General features: G+C 43.3%; 1 protein-coding gene across 12 annotated transcripts in view; it reads left to right on the plus strand.

Annotated features, from left to right (window-relative positions):
• PROM1 (prominin 1) overlaps positions 1-15,861 on the plus strand; it is a 588,333-nt gene that overhangs the window by 234,732 nt on the left and 337,740 nt on the right. For 7 of the 12 annotated variants that reach the window (XM_078678433.1, XM_078678442.1, XM_078678443.1 and 4 more), the window contains exon 3: positions 8,613-8,639. The exons of the other annotated variants lie outside the window; for them this stretch is intronic. In XM_078678433.1, coding sequence (XP_078534559.1) covers positions 8,613-8,639 — 27 coding nt within the window. The remainder of the gene's footprint in view (positions 1-8,612; positions 8,640-15,861) is intronic. 12 annotated transcript variants of the gene reach the window in all.

The raw sequence follows: 15,861 nt of genomic DNA on the forward strand, positions 1-15,861 counted from the left end.
AACACGTGTCGGCTTTGCATAACATCTCTTGAGTCTGGAGAGAATAAATCATCTTCTTGCTGTATCAAGAACACACCAAAGATTCTGCTTCTGTTTCCTTAAATACTTATCAGTCATTGCACTGTTTGTGATACTCTGTTGTAGTAGCGAGAGCACACTTGTATATAATTGTTTAGTCCCTTGACTTTTTAGACGGTTAAGGGTGTTTTTCCGCCTGCTCTTCACGCACTACATGTCTACCTGTCAATTAACACTCTGTAACGTATATCCTAGGCAGTGCGCTTGAGAGATCTGAATTTCTAAAAACCCCACTGAAGTGTTTCTGTCCGTCTCAAAGTGTCCACGAAACTGTTGCTCATACCTGGCAGATGTTCCTCTCATAATGTTAATTGATGTGCTAAAGCCCATTTCCATATTTCGTGCACCTCCTTCGATAGGATCCGAGATCTTGTACCTCCCTGCTTGTTCATGTAGTGCATACTGGTTGTGTTGTCTATTTGTATCAACTCTGAAGATCCTTTTATTTTTGGGCAAGAAAGCTTGGAGTGCAAGTGAGATTGCTCTGAGCTCTAGGAAATGTATTTGCATCTTTATTTGAGACAGGGACCATTTTCCGCTGATTTGCAAATGGACCCCCTAACCTTCCAGGGAAGCATCTTTAGTAGTTACATATTCAGGAATTTGGGACAAGAACTTTAGAGGCGATGATAGATTGTTGAAGTTGTCCGCCAAGGGAGAGCCTTTTTCATAGTTGATGTGATCTTGATGATATAATCGAATGAGCCTTCCATCTGACTCCATTGTCTGTCTTTTCCTCCTGTAAAGGTCTGAAGCTTAGACAGGCACAAGGCACTAGTAAAATGGCTGATGACATCATGCTTAGAAGTGATTTGAGATGGTGACCAGAAACTGACTTTCTTTTCGATAAGTTTTGTGCTAACGTTATGAGTTTCTCCTGTCTTTCTTCTGATAGGAATGCCATGTTTTGGATTGTATCTAGAACTGCTCTCAGAAATATTATCCTCATTGAGGGACAGAGGAGAGACTTTTAATAATTGACTAAAAAGCCTAAAGCTTGGAACATCTGTAGACAGGCCGTTGTAGCCTTCAACGCTTGGTGGGCAGGTGGCACTTTTATGAGCTAATCCTCGAGGTACGGCATTAGCTGGAGAGCTCTTTTTCATAGGTGGGCTACTACTGGGGCTAGACACTTTGTAAAAATGTGAGGAGCTGACTTGAGACCCAAAGGGAGGACTTTGAATTGATAGTTAGTTCCGGCTACCAGGAATCTGAGAAATTTGTGATGCTTAGGCTGAATAGGGATATGAAAATAAGCATCCTTTAGATCTATGCTTGCCATGTAATCTCTGTGATTGAGGAGATGTAGGATGTCTTGGACGGTTATCATATGAAAAGATAGCCTTTTTAGGTATTTGTCCAGTTTTCTGAGGTCCAAAACGGGTCGCCATTTCCCTGATTTCTTCGTTATGAGAAAGAAACGAGAATAGAAGCCCATTCCTTTTTGAGAATGTGTGACTTCCCTCATAGAATATTTGCTTAACATGGCTAGCACTTCCTTCTGAAGTAGATGGAGATGATGTGGGCACGCTTGTGATGGTGGGCAGAATCTGGGTGAACTCTAACGTATGGCCATATCTGATGAGATCCAATACCCATCTGCTCAAATTCTTTTTCGCCATTGATAGGAAACATTTTGACATTTTTGCTCCCACGTGACGCTGTTCTGTAAAGGATGTAACCAGCACTACAACATTATCACTGCTTTCTGCCAGTGTCTCTTGCCTGAGATGCCTGCTTTCTCCTTGGTGGTTGTTTGGAGTAGGCTGCTACTGGTGGCGTTCTGTATGGTTGTTGATCTTGGTAAGATGGTCTAAAGGGCTGCTGAAAGGGCTGATCATTTTGATACCCTGATATGAGCAAACTCCTCTTCCGCCTACACCTCTAAAAGGCACTTTCCGAAATTGAAAGATGCCTAAGTACCTTTAGGTATCCGTGTCCGACCTTATTGTTTGCAAGGCGGCATTCACGTGCATGCCAAACAAAGCTTCTCCATCATAGGGCATGTCCAAATCTTGGTTTGTACCTTAGGCTTGAATATTGTGGCCTTCAGCCAACCCTAGCGCCTAAGGACTGCTTACCCCCCAAGCTACCAAAATCCTATTGAAGCTATATCCATAGAACAATGCATAATTTTAGATGAGGATCTCTCTTCCTCCTGCAAGATCTTTTTTGCTTCCGCTCTTTTTTCCTCCAGCAGAAGATTAATATATTTGGTGATGTCTGTCTACATCTGCCGGTAATACTTACCCAGTATTGCAAGCAAATTTGCTGATCGAACTGTTGTTGCTGACATGGTTGAGAACCTCTTCCCAATTATAAATATTAAGCTGTCTGCCTTCTTTGTCAGGGGTGGTTGATATCAGTGTGGAAGGATTCTTTGACCAGTGCCAAGCCGCCTGTGTTACAACAGAATCTGATTTCAGGTGTCCAACCAGTCATGCTGGTGAATCCTAATTTTTTCATCGATCCTTGGTAGGACAGCTGATACTGTGGCAGGATTTTTATTATTTTCAATCCTTTATCCCAGATATAATCAACTGCTGGAATTGCTCTGACAGTCTTTCTAGTGGATTCCTTGAATTCATGTAAAAAACAGTCTGATTGTTTGTTAGTGGAAGCTGGAAACGTTTGCCAGCTCTCTCCATAAGAGTATGGAAACCGCAGATATCATCCGGTGGGGAGTCCACCGGTTGTGGCCCTGGAGGTGAAGGTGTCGCATTGAGATAATCATCCTTTTTGTGGGGAACAGACTGATTATCGGGTATTTCTCCTTCCTCTCTATCTTCATCCGAGGAGGACAGATCTTCCCTAGAAGGCATTGCAAATTTGACACAGGGGTCATTCTTGGAGTTGCAGGTGGTGTTATGGGATCGGATGATCTCTCTGTTGGAGCTGGTGGACACATCAGAGAGGTTGACTTTGCGGGTTCAGGGAAGCATTTGTAATATTCCTATAAAATACCCTGAAGGTCTTGTACTGGAGCTACAGGAACCTGAACCATGCCCTCTTGAGTTGGAGCAAAACACTGAAAATACTACACGTTGCCTGGGCTTCTCTGTGTATTGTTGCCTTTCATAGACAGGCTCATAGTAGTCCCCTTCATCGTCTTCTTGGTACTTAACATTATGTTCTGAGGGACTATGAGCTGTACCAAATGGGCCATCATCATCTGAGTCTTCCACATCCAACAGGTGACTGGGCAGCAGGGGGGACACCTTCCTAGACAAAGTGTGTTCTGGCATATGAATTCATGCATTGGTTTGTCTGTTGTCGACAGTGATGTTGTCATCAGGTCAGGCATCAATTGTAATACCAGCGGCTTCTTTATTGGTGGTTTTATCGTTGTTGATGGTGGTTTCGCCATTGGTTGTGCTGTTGTCGACAGTCTCGTCGTCAACGGGGGTGTAGTAGTCAACATGGTTGTCATCATCATTGTTGTCACTACCGTTGACACTGGTATTTTTGACGGTGGTCTCCTTGTCGAGACCTTCACCATCACTTTGGATTTCATCATAGATGGCTCTGAGGAGGATTTTCCAGGATGTAAAGCCAGGATTGAAGAGGGAGTGGTAGGCTCTGACCTTGTGGCCTCTAAGATGATTGTCTTCCTTTTCTATCTGTGAGAAACACTCCTTGAGTCTTTTTCGTGGCTTTTTGATTGCACCTCTGGTGACCCCTAGCGTGACCACTACCTTTTTTTTTTAACCTTTTCTGTGAGATAGCCGAATATTCACTGTCCTTTTCCTCAGAAAGAATAGATATTTTCAATGTTTGCTTTTGTAGCCATAACAAAAGCCTCCCCTTTCTTTCTTTGAGAGTTTTAGATGGAAAGGTCCAACAGATTTTACAGTCCTTTACCCTGTGGGCAGGATGAAGGCAGTAAAAACGCTCCTGGTTCGGATCTGCAAAGTGTAGCCTCTTCTTTCCACAGGTCCCAGAGGGTCTTTAAAGTCCTTTTTAGGTCTCGGCTATAACGCGCTGAAAAGCGCGTTCTCGCCAGAGAACTATTGTCGGCGTCTCAGCAGTCTGAGAACACCGAAGTGAGACAAGACCTGGCCGCGCGCAGCGTTTCCCCATAGGATAACGTTGTGCGCGCGGCCAGGTCTTGTCTCCACAGCATTCCAGGGCTGACCGGATCGCGTCGCGCTCCTCTCTGGAATGCAGGGGGAGCCTGCAGAGAGGCGCACGGCGCTGATAAACAGGCAGGCACTGAGAAAACGCTTTAATGCCATCAGGTCCGGTTTGCGCAATGTAAATGCGAGCACTTTTAAATTTTACACGGTTGTGGTAGTTGACAATTCTCTGCATTGCTCTTCAAAGCTGTGTAAGGCACTGGCTATGGTGTGAATTGAGCTCAGTTTAGGAAAGTGGTGCTTCACCGGCTGTGAGTTTACCAGTGCGTGGTCCTTTGGGCTCTCTCTCCGTGGGATTTTTGCAGCTCTCACGCACTCTAAAGAAATGTTGCTGCTTATGTACAATTATGTAACTTTTAGCCATCTTGCTGTTTGTTTACTAACACCTGGAAAAGGTATCCGTGGTAGTGCTTAGGCCCTGGACAAACTACCCGCCTGGGTGCTTTTAAGGGAGCTGACCTTGGCTGCCTTTGGTGTTGGATAGGACAGAGTGCATGCAGACGTTAGTTTACTTCTGGTTGCAGCAGTGGCTCGGCCAGCTTGCCTCGACGCGTGGCTTGCCATCTCATCTTCTTTGTGGTCACCAAACATTTAAAAACGTGGATAAAAAAAATCAGTCTTAAAGGCTTTATAGAGCTGTCAGCTTCTAAATCTCCTTTAAGAGGGTAAAACATTTTAAAATCAGTCTTAAAGGCCTTATAGTGCTGTCAGCTTCTAAATCTCCTTTTAGAGGGTAAAACATTTTATTATAGCCCTTGACGAAAGAAATGGGAATGTGACAGGGATTTTTCTGGATAAATAAGAAAACATCTGTGCCTCGTGGGTATGCAGAGACTAAATTTGCTACCTGTATCTTAGTTTCAGCATAAAATCAAGACCGAGTGCATATTCTAAGCTAGGACAAATAAATACTGGCAGCCCAGAGATGCGGCGTTGGTTGTACCGTGTAGTCTTAAAGTGTTGAAGTGTTTATTTAATACTTCAAATACCTTTTTAAGTGAGCAGAGAACAAGTATTGCCGCTTAAAGAGTAAAAATGAAACGCTAACAACAAAGGTTATTAAGCACTAAAATGTGCTTGACTATTTTTCAATGAAGGAATCCATTTAGAAATCCTTATTGGTTACTCACGGATGGTCAAGTAATCTGGGCAATCCGATGCCGTCCAACAGTGTGGAACGGATGCGAAGTCGCAAGAGCAGAAGAAAGGCGAGCCCTCCCCTCCTGACGCGTGTGAGCATAAGTTAGCCTGGAAGGCGACCAGGCAGTATTAAGTCATTGCAGGACGTGTCGGGGTTCTGCAGTGCCAGCTGCTCATCTGTTCGCACGCGCCGCTTTCCATCCGCGGATAAGGAGCACGAGCGTCTTCAGGGGAGAGCAAGGCGTCTCGCGGTCCTTGCTCACGAATCGACGACCATCATTGGAGCATATGGCTGCCAAGTCTGTCTTCTGGCGGAGGGCGTGGGGGGAGTGTTGATTACACGGCAGTCGGATAATCTCTATATTCACCTGCAGTGCTTAAACCTCCAATTATATTCAAGTTGATTTGATTGACTCCAGATGATTTCAATTGAATGGATCCCTGGAGGGGCCCTGGCAGATAATACTCGTCGGAGCACTTAGAGGGATCGTCTAACGCAGCCTAGCAGCCACTCCACGAAGCTCTCCCCTTTCTCTCATCTTTGCTTACATCTGTTGCTGTTCCTTGCAATTTTTTTTTTCGATTACATTCTGATTTTTTTTTTGGTCTGCGTTAGTATTTAGGCAGGGGCCACCGTGTTGACTAAATAACCATTGTTGCAGGGCACATATAAGCATGAACACACATGCACACATCGAAACACAAGCACATAAAAGCACAGACACGCAAATACACCAGGGCACATATAAACATGAACACACATCGAAACACAAGCACATAAAAGCACAGACACGCAAATACACCAGGGCACATATAAGCATGAACACACATCGAAACACAAGCATATAAAAGCGCAGACACGCAAATACACCAGGGCACATATAAGCATGAAGACACATGCACACATCGAAGCACAAGCACATAAAAGCACAGACACGCAAATACACCAGGGCACATATAAGCACGCACGCATCGAAGCACAAGCACATACATGCACACAAATACACCAGGGCACATATAAGCACGCACATCGAAACACACGCACATAAAAGCACAGACACGCAAATACACCAGGGCCCATATAAGCACGCACACATCGAAGCACAAGCACATACATGCACACAAATACACCAGGGCACATATAAGCACGCACATCGAAACACACGCACATAAAAGCACAGACATGCAAATACACCAGGGCACATATAAGACCGCACACACATGCAAGCACCTACACAATAACACATTTCTATATTGCCATGCAAGTACACAAGCAAACACAAATATAAGCCCACAGATGCATACACACATATATAGGCACTCACGCAGCCCAGACAATTGCACATGGTTCCATTCGGCTACATAAAAACGCACACTCAATGCCACACAGAAACATGTAAAAGTTTGTTTAGATATGCCACGTGGATCCATCCACACACGAGGCATACAGGCTCTGAAGCCAACACACACATCCAAACGCGCACACATGGATCCGTGCACAATGTGTCACACACACACATGCACGGGCAAACACGGCCACCTGTTCACACATTCATCACTGCTCTTGTGCTGCATGGAATATTACAGTTGGTGTTGCAATATTTAGCAATGCCAATAGCTCAAACATAATTAACCTGAGACCTATTGCATTGCAAATGCTTGTTCCGACATGTTTGTGCCAGGCTCTGATAGATGAAACAGCAGAATTGACTTTGGACGACCAAAATCAGTGTTACAGTTGAAGAACTAAACAGAGCTCAGAAAGGCTCCCTTTCACACAATGTGTGGTAGAAAATCTTGAGGTAAGATGTCTCTGCAGGGAGTGTTCTAGAGGGTACTATCGCCAGAGTGGCTGGAGTTTAGTTTTTTATAAATGATGTAGATAATCAATTAAGTCAATGTCTTTTTCCTTAATAAGTTATGTATACTGTTTCTACTGCTTTAGAAAGTACATTGGGACTTCCACCTCGACGACGGGGAATGATTCAAGCTTATGAATCTCGCCCTTTCCAAATAGCTATTCAATATGGCTTTCTAAAACAATTTAGCTTTAGGAAAATGGGTTTATTACATACAAAAAGCCATTTTGCCATCGCAAACGCTGTAATTTTGGGACTCAAAGGCTTTTGTGACTTCAAAATGGCTTTTGTACATTAGGCATGTGGAATCACAGAGAGTAGCTTTATTCTTTCTTACAATCAGTAAGTAAGATTTAATTTTAAACCTGCTCTAAATAATTTTCAGGGTGTTATTTACTGTTTTCTATTTTGTTATGTTAGTGTTTTAATGTCCATTTAATACTAGATGTTGGTTTTGTTTTTATGGATGAAACGTTTCTTAAGTGATATTTATAATACTTCTTCTACAAACTAATGTTTGAAGAGGGAATGTAATACGGCAATGACAAAAACGTTAAATAAAAGTGACCTGAATCTTTAAATAAACCATCACCTTTTGAATACTTACATTTTATAATTTTTGTTGCTTTTATAATTTTCCTTGCCTTTGCCTGACCATGTTCCTACTGTATCTATTTAGGGATACAAATATTTCCTGTATTAGATCCCTAACTAGAGACAACCCTGGCCATGATGTGTAAAGGATAATGATAATTGATGAATCATGCAATGTATGCAGGCTGTTTAAGCTTTTGACGGAGTGTGCCACACTATATTTACAAATTGGCCTAACTAATCCTTTCCTTAGAGATAGCTATGGACATTCTGTCAACTAGGGCTGATTAATTTTTTAATTTGCTTCTGTGGAAGGATGTAAAGCTATACCACGGTTGCTTCCTTGAACCTATTCCCTCAGTCCCTTCCACCCGCCACCCACCAGCTTTTCCATATCCCTCCCCCACACATGCATGCTGTGGGTATGTATGTTCCCAAATACATCTCTGCTCTGGAGGCATGTTTATTTTTGTAAATATTTTGCTTGCAATGCACCTTGCAGCCCTAAATTGCTTCTAGGCGTATGTTGCTGAGTGAACTCCCCCTTCTGTATGTGCCCATCTGTCTGATTGATGGACTGTATATCAGTGGGGTTCTGTTGAGAGGTGCCTTTCGAATGCTGGTGCTTGGTGGCTTGTTGCTCAGACTGGGCAAGGTGTCTTCTTGCTCTGTTTCTTTATGGCTTCAGTTCTCTCTTGTGATTTTCAATGTTTCATTGTTCTTGCTGGTTACTCACACTATTTGTCTTTTGTGCACGCTGCTGCTTCACCTCTGTATGCATTCTTCATCTGCTTCACTCCCACAGCCAGAGAATGTTGTGCTCACTCTTCAGGTAAAGTTTTGTCGTAACATTTGATAGCAATATTATATGCTTTGTTATGTTAGTGTTTTATTTAATGTGCTTGGCTGCTAGATCTGTGTATGACAAGATACCCTATTTCGAAGTCCCAGGCTTTACAGTGAAAATCAGATGCATTATTTATTTTGTTTCATTGAAACAACTGAATACTACAGCTTGTATCTTCACTGGTTTGTTAAACAGGACCGAAATAAAAACATGGGGGCATATGTACAAGGAAATGTCGGACCGTGGAGCTGTGCCAACTCTGGCAGCGCCACGCTCCGACATTTCCAAAACACAGGGATGAGCCGTATATACAACGATACGCGCACCCTTTTCCCCAAAGCTGGCGCTCAAATTACCTGTGTCTGCATTGCATGGGAATTATTTGTGTGTGCAGGAAGGTGTCCCTTCCTGCACATAAACAATTAATAATGGCGATTTGTTACTTCTAATTGTGCTGCAGAATGCAGCACACAGATGCAGCACACATAGAATGAGCAAATTATTATTATTTAATGATTGTTTAAGTGTAGGAAGGTATATCTTCCTGCACATAAACAATATACCATGGGGTTTTGCTGTACATGTGCTGCATTCTTCAGCACACATAGAAAAATCAAAAACGAGGCGAAATAAAAGTATTTCTCCTCATATCGCCATTATGACTCCTGCACTTGCACGGCGTTCGTTTTTGGCGCTGCCTCAGATTTACACATCCTTGTCAATCGGGGGCAACGTCAAAAAGCAATGGGTGTTGCGGTGGAACGTCCACAGCAACACCCCTTGCACATTCTTTTTACTCGGATACGTGCATGAAAGGGTGCTATATTTACAAAGCATCGTTAAGCCGCCCAAAAAGTGGCTTAACGCCATTTTGTACAAATGGAGCAGGGCATTGCGCAACAGGAACGTCATTAAAAGTGACGTTCCTATGGCGCAATGCCCTTGTAAACATGCACCAGGTCTGCAGACATGGGGTAATCTTATCGGGGCATTTCCACATTCGTAGTGATGTTGGTAAGGGGGTGGGGCACACTTAGTGAATGCGTTCTAGTGAAATTTGCCACTGTTATTATATGTTGCTTTTATTTCATGTCTTGCATACTCTCAGGTACTCAATGGTATCTTACTGTGTTTCATTATGTTCTGATATCTATTACGTCGTATGCAAATTCGGAATATGCCTGTGTGCTGCAGTATACACAGAATGATCTTACTTCAGAGCTCTTCCATTGGGTTTCTGGTATGGGTGATGTTGCAGCACATGCATCAAGAGCTTTGTTGAGAGCAGTAGAAGCATGGGAACTTTCGTCTGCATCTAGGCTGGAGCACAGTTCCCGATCATCATTTGTTTTTTAAATAGCACCTTGCCACAAAATTGGATTAGTCAAAGAACCAATCAGAAGTTCTAGTCAGGGTGATAGATGGTCGGCTCCATACCAGTTTTGTTCTGTTAAGACTAACCTTGCCACCAGACCATGACATGCACACTCAAGGCATTTGAACTAAGACTCACCCAACAACTTAACAAAGGCTATCCCAAGTTGCGAAGACTTCTCGGCTTTCTTCAAGCAAAAGAACAACACTATAAGAAGCGATCTCATCAAGGATGTAAGTCGATTCGCCGGCTCCATATGCATAACTAACACTCATGCTAAAAACAACGCTTCATGGACGTCCTTCGACACCTATTCCGAAGAATCAATTCACAAGCTGCTGGTCACCTTGAAACCCGCCAATCATCACACAGACCCCCTACCTGCCAATGCTGTTAAAGTCCTCACCCCCCTGTTCCTCCCACTCTGGACTAAAATCATCAACTGTTCCCTGCAACAAGGGCTCATCCCAGATTCCCTCAAGATTGGGCAAGTCACGCCTATACTCAAGAAACCCACAGCTGACCCGGCCGACCTAAACAACTATCGTCCTATCACCAATATCACCACTCTAGCAAAACTGTTAGAAAAATGCGTACAACTCCAACTGACAAAACACATTGAGCAGTTTGACCTCCTCAACTCCCACCAATCCGGATTCAGAGCAAAGCATAGCACGGAAACGGCCATGACACACATAATAGATGATGCCCTCCAAATCCTTGATCACAATGAGTCTTGCCTCCTCATCCTTCTTGACCTCTCTTCAGCATTTGATACGGTCAAACACGAGAATCTACTGGAGCTCCTAAATACCAGAATGGGCATATCCGGGACGGTTCTCAAATGGTTCACGTCCTTTCTGCACAACCGTTCGCAGAGGTTCAAGATCAACAACGCACTGTCCTCGCCTGTGCCAGTAACACTGGGCGTCCCGCAAGGTTCCTCCCTATCCCCCACATTGTTCAACCTCGTCATGGAACCACTCACCACCTTGCTTCAATCTTCTAAGGTACATTTCCATATGTACGCCGATGACACTCAGCTCTACCTCAAGCTTCAATCCCCTGAAGACATCAAACTGTTGAATGCCACACTAAGAAACACCCAAGCTTGGCTGGCCGACAATCACCTCAAACTAAATGCTCTGAAAACTGAGTTCCTTCTGATCTCTCCTCCTGCGAAAAAGGCCATCACCCAAACATGGCTCAATCATCTAACCGCACTCAATGTCCAACCCACCATCGTGGACTCAGCGAAATCCCTTGGCATCACACTGGACTGCAATCTCGACATGCAGCAGCATATTACCATAGCAACTAAAGGAGCCAACTTCCAAATCAACACGCTGAGAAAACTCAAACCCTTCCTACCACCCAAGGACTTCCAAACTGTGGTACAAGCCTTAGTCATTCCTCGCATAGACTACGGAATTGTGGCTCTAAGCGGGCTCTCCCTGACAACAACGGCTCCCCTAAGAGCCTCCCTGAACGCGGCCGCGAGACTCATCACTGGCTCAAGAAAACACTCGCATATATCCCCTGACTTAAAAACCCTGAACTGGCTGCCTATTGAAGCCAGAATTCAGTTGAAAATTGCCTGTATGACACACTCGGCCGTACACCACAAGGCACCCAACTACCTCTCTCATAAGCTGACCATATCAGGAGGCTCAAGATCCAACAGAAGCACAAACACTCTCCTCCTGAAACCACGGAGATTCCGGAAGGAAAAAACATACAAACGCTCCTTCTCTGGAATGGCACCTAGGATCTGGAATGCACTCCCACCAGAAACCAGGCTTATCCCGTCCACTATACTCTTCAAGAAAGAGGTGAAGGCCATCCTTATGGCTAAATACACCTGAACACTATTGATACTGGAACAATGACAGTATTTGGCCCCCACATTATCGGCTGGATGAATATTTATCTATGTCAGTCCATTTTTGTCTGCTTCTGGATCTAATTCATTGCACGGATGCTATACTATTGATTTCCAACTTGTCTATTGGATTGTACACAAGGACTTGAGTGCCTCAATAACCTGCAACGCACCCACTACTGACTACTTCTTTGCTCTCAACATTGTGTTTACTCACCCTCTGGGGTGCTATAATCTTATCCGTTTAGACATTGTACTGCTTCCATTTTATTGTTTCCTGATTGTTATTACTCTGTATACTCTTGTATGACTGATACCCTATTTTTTGCATCTCACTGTCTACGGAATCTCATATTGATTTAAGAGTCTTGTTTATCCTACCTACTGTTTCTGTAAAGCGCTCTGATATCTGCAAAGATCTTGTTCGCGCTATATAAAACTTTAAAAATAAATAAATAAATAAATCATACTTTGACATCCTCTTTCGATGCATATTATTTCATGCAACACTAATGCAGCTACTTTCTGCCCAAGTGATGGCCCAGTGAGGTATGCAGAAACAGGTGTTGAGATTAACGTGGGTGACCAGATCAACCACTTGTAAGCCATCATAACCATAGTGGTAATGTTGGAAACACAGTTGGCAAAATCATGAGACTGGCAAGCCTGGGTAATGAACTGAAAACATGTTCACATCAGTGAAAGGCTTGAGAAACTAGAATAACTTGTTATCAATGAAAGCATAAACCCATTTAATTCCTGTTTCTTTTTCTTTTACATATTTCTGCAAAAACGCATTCTCTCTCTTTACATCATTGGCTATTGTTAACTGATCACACAACTTCTGTTTTTCCAGTCCTAAACGTCTTCATACTATTTTCTTTCTTGTATTTTCTGAATTTGTTCTTCATCCATATTCTGCCCATCACCCTCCTGTTAAAAATATCATCGCCAGCTCTCATTCCTGACTCCCTTGTGTCCAGTGTTGTCCGACACTTTAGCCTACTTTTAATGTAACTCATCTGATTGGACGTCATGATGCACACTCTTGCTTCTCTCGGACTTGTGTCTCTACCGACACAATCTGAACTTTATACGAGTTTGAACTCAATGATGTGATCTTTACGGCTGTATTTCATGTGAGAATCATATCACAGACTGGGAAACAACCCTTACAACGCAACTATTACAACGCACACCGTTACAACGCACACTATTACAACGCAGGATCCGTTACAACGCATGCCTTTACAACGCATGACATTACATAGCAGATGCTATTACAACGCATGCCATTACAACGTAAGTATTGGTAAGTATGTTATTTTTTTTAATCATTTTTTTTAAATGTAAATTAAATAAATTAATTTAAGTAATAGTATATATTTAATTTTGGATTATGGGGTACAAGGGTATTTTTAGGTTTCAGGGCTAGGTATGGGTTTTGGGGTACAGGGGTATTTTTAGGTTTCAGAGCTAGGTATGGGTTTTGGGGTACAGGGGTATTTTTAGGTTTCAGGGTTAGGTATGGGTTTTGGGGTACAGGGGTATTTTTAGGTTTCAGGGCTAGGTATAGATTTTGGGGTACAGGGGTATTTTTAGGTTTCAGGGTTAGGTTTGGGTTTTGGGGTACAGGGGTATTTTTAGGTTTCAGGGCTAGGTTTGGGTTTTGGGGTACAGGGATATTTTTAGGTTTCAAGGCTAGGTTTGGGTTTTGGGGTACAGGGGTATTTTTAGGTTTCAGGGCTAGGTTTGGGTTTTGGGGTACGGGGTATTTTTAGGTTTCAGGGCTAGGTTTGGGTTTAGGGGTACAGGGGTATTTTTAGGTTTCAGGGCTAGGTTTGGGTTTTGGGGTACCAGGGTATTTTTAGGTTTCAGGGCTAGGTTTGGGTTTTGGGGTACAGGGGTATTTTTAGGTTTCAGGGCTAGGTTTGGGTTTTGGGGTACAGGGGTATTTTTAGGTTTCAGGGCTAGGTTTGGGTTTTGGGGTACAGGGGTATTTTTAGGTTTCAGGGCTAGATTTGGGTTTTGGGGTACAGGGGTATTTTTAGGTTTCAGGGCTAGATTTCGGTTTTGGGGTACAGGGGTATTTTTAGGTTTCAGGGCTACATTTGGGTTTTGGGGTACAGGGGTATTTTTAGGTTTAAGGGCTAGGTATGGGTTTTGGGGTACAGGGGTATTTTTAGGTTTCAGGGCTAGGTATGGGTTATGGGGTACATGGGTATTTTAAGGGTTCAGGGTAACGGGTATTTTTAGGGTTCATTTTTTAAATAAATAATTTTAAATAATTTAAATAATTAATTTTAATAATTTTATTATTTTTTAATATTAGTTCTTTAATAATAATTGTTTTTTTTAAATAAACTATTTTTTAAAGTATATATATTTACAAATTAATTATAAAAAAATAATTTAATTTATTAAATTAAATAAATTTTAATAAATTACATTTTTTTTTAAATAATATACTTACATATGAAAGTCAGGTAAGTCATGTCAGAGGTTGTGGGAGAGCCTGTTCCATTAGAACCATAATGGCTTTTATTAATGATTTGTGGCGATGCAGACTGGTCCAGATATGTGGGTCTATGGCTGGCCTTGTCGGCGGGGTGGCAAAACGCAATATTGACAGAAGCTGGGGGGCACCAGCACCCCTGCAGGTGGAGGAGTGTAAACTAGATCTCGATTAGTGCCAGAGGGCCGAGGAGACAGTGTACAAAAGTAGGGTGTGTGTTAAGACATGGGAAAAGGTGTGGTTGCCGTGGAGAAGGTATAGAGGGCTGGGGATGGCAGAATAGCAGCCCGTCAAGGGGTAACATGAGTACCTGCTCTATCCAAGAATATGATGGCACTGATTCTCTGTTTATGGCAACTGATGTACCAGCCACCATTTTGTGTTCACAAGCCAGTGAGGCCAGCCCCCCTGCCTCCCCCCGCCCAGCAACATGGATTTTCTACATCAGAGGGTGCTTCTGTGAGCTGTTTAAACTGTATTTACTAGGGCATGTGCACTTTGTTTTTTTGGCCAGCAGGGTGAGTAAAGCTTTATTCAAACAGTATTGTTAGATTTCGAGTTAGTGAAGCCTTTACCTGCAGAAGTCCAAAGTTGTGGATTGAGCCTGTCTGTCTCCTAGGAGATTCTGAACAGGAGCAAGCAGCTTCCAACTCCCTGGCCAGCAAACCTGTCTGAGGTTGCTGGGACCTTATATGGTGTGCTAGTGGTTGGCACATGTGTACACTGATAGGTGGTTGTATCTGGTGTTTCTATTGGGTTAGGGTTAATGTCCTCATTGGTTGAGGATTTGAGGGTTCTGATTGGTTTCTCGGTCTGTGATTCAATCATTGCAGGGTTGGGACTAGGGCTAGGGTTAGGGTTAGGATTTCTATTGGAAGTAGGGACTAGGGCTTCCTATGTTATTGGTTGTAGGGTGGGACTAGGGCTAGGGTTAGACCTTTAATTGGAAGTAGCTATTTAGGGCTTCTGGTGTGATTGGTTGTTGGACCAGTTGTGGGACTAAGAGTAGGGTTAGGCTTTCTATTGGAAGTAGGGACTAGGGCTACCTGTACCATTGGTTGCTTGGACTTGGGTTGGGACTAGTGGTAGGGCGTCGAGGCTAAGGGCGGAGAGGACAAGGGTATTTGCCTGTTTGAGCTTGTTAAGGGCAGAGAGGACAAGGGTAGTTGCCTGTTTGAGCCTGTTCGAGACTGGTCGGTACTAGGGCCAGAAATACGTCCCTTTTCTCATTTAACAATACCCAGCCCACACCATCCACAACCACAAACAGAGCAACACACTCACACCAAATATACACCAGGCACAACACTATGCACAGAATAATGTACCAGCATGCACCATCAACCCAACCAAACCACATCTACACACCCTACTATCCCAACTACCACACATATCCACCATCACCCACAAACAGTACACAACTCTATCCTATACC

Source organism: Lissotriton helveticus, chromosome 2_2, assembly GCF_964261635.1.
Source record: "Lissotriton helveticus chromosome 2_2, aLisHel1.1, whole genome shotgun sequence".
NCBI classification, from domain to species: Eukaryota; Metazoa; Chordata; class Amphibia; order Caudata; family Salamandridae; genus Lissotriton; species Lissotriton helveticus.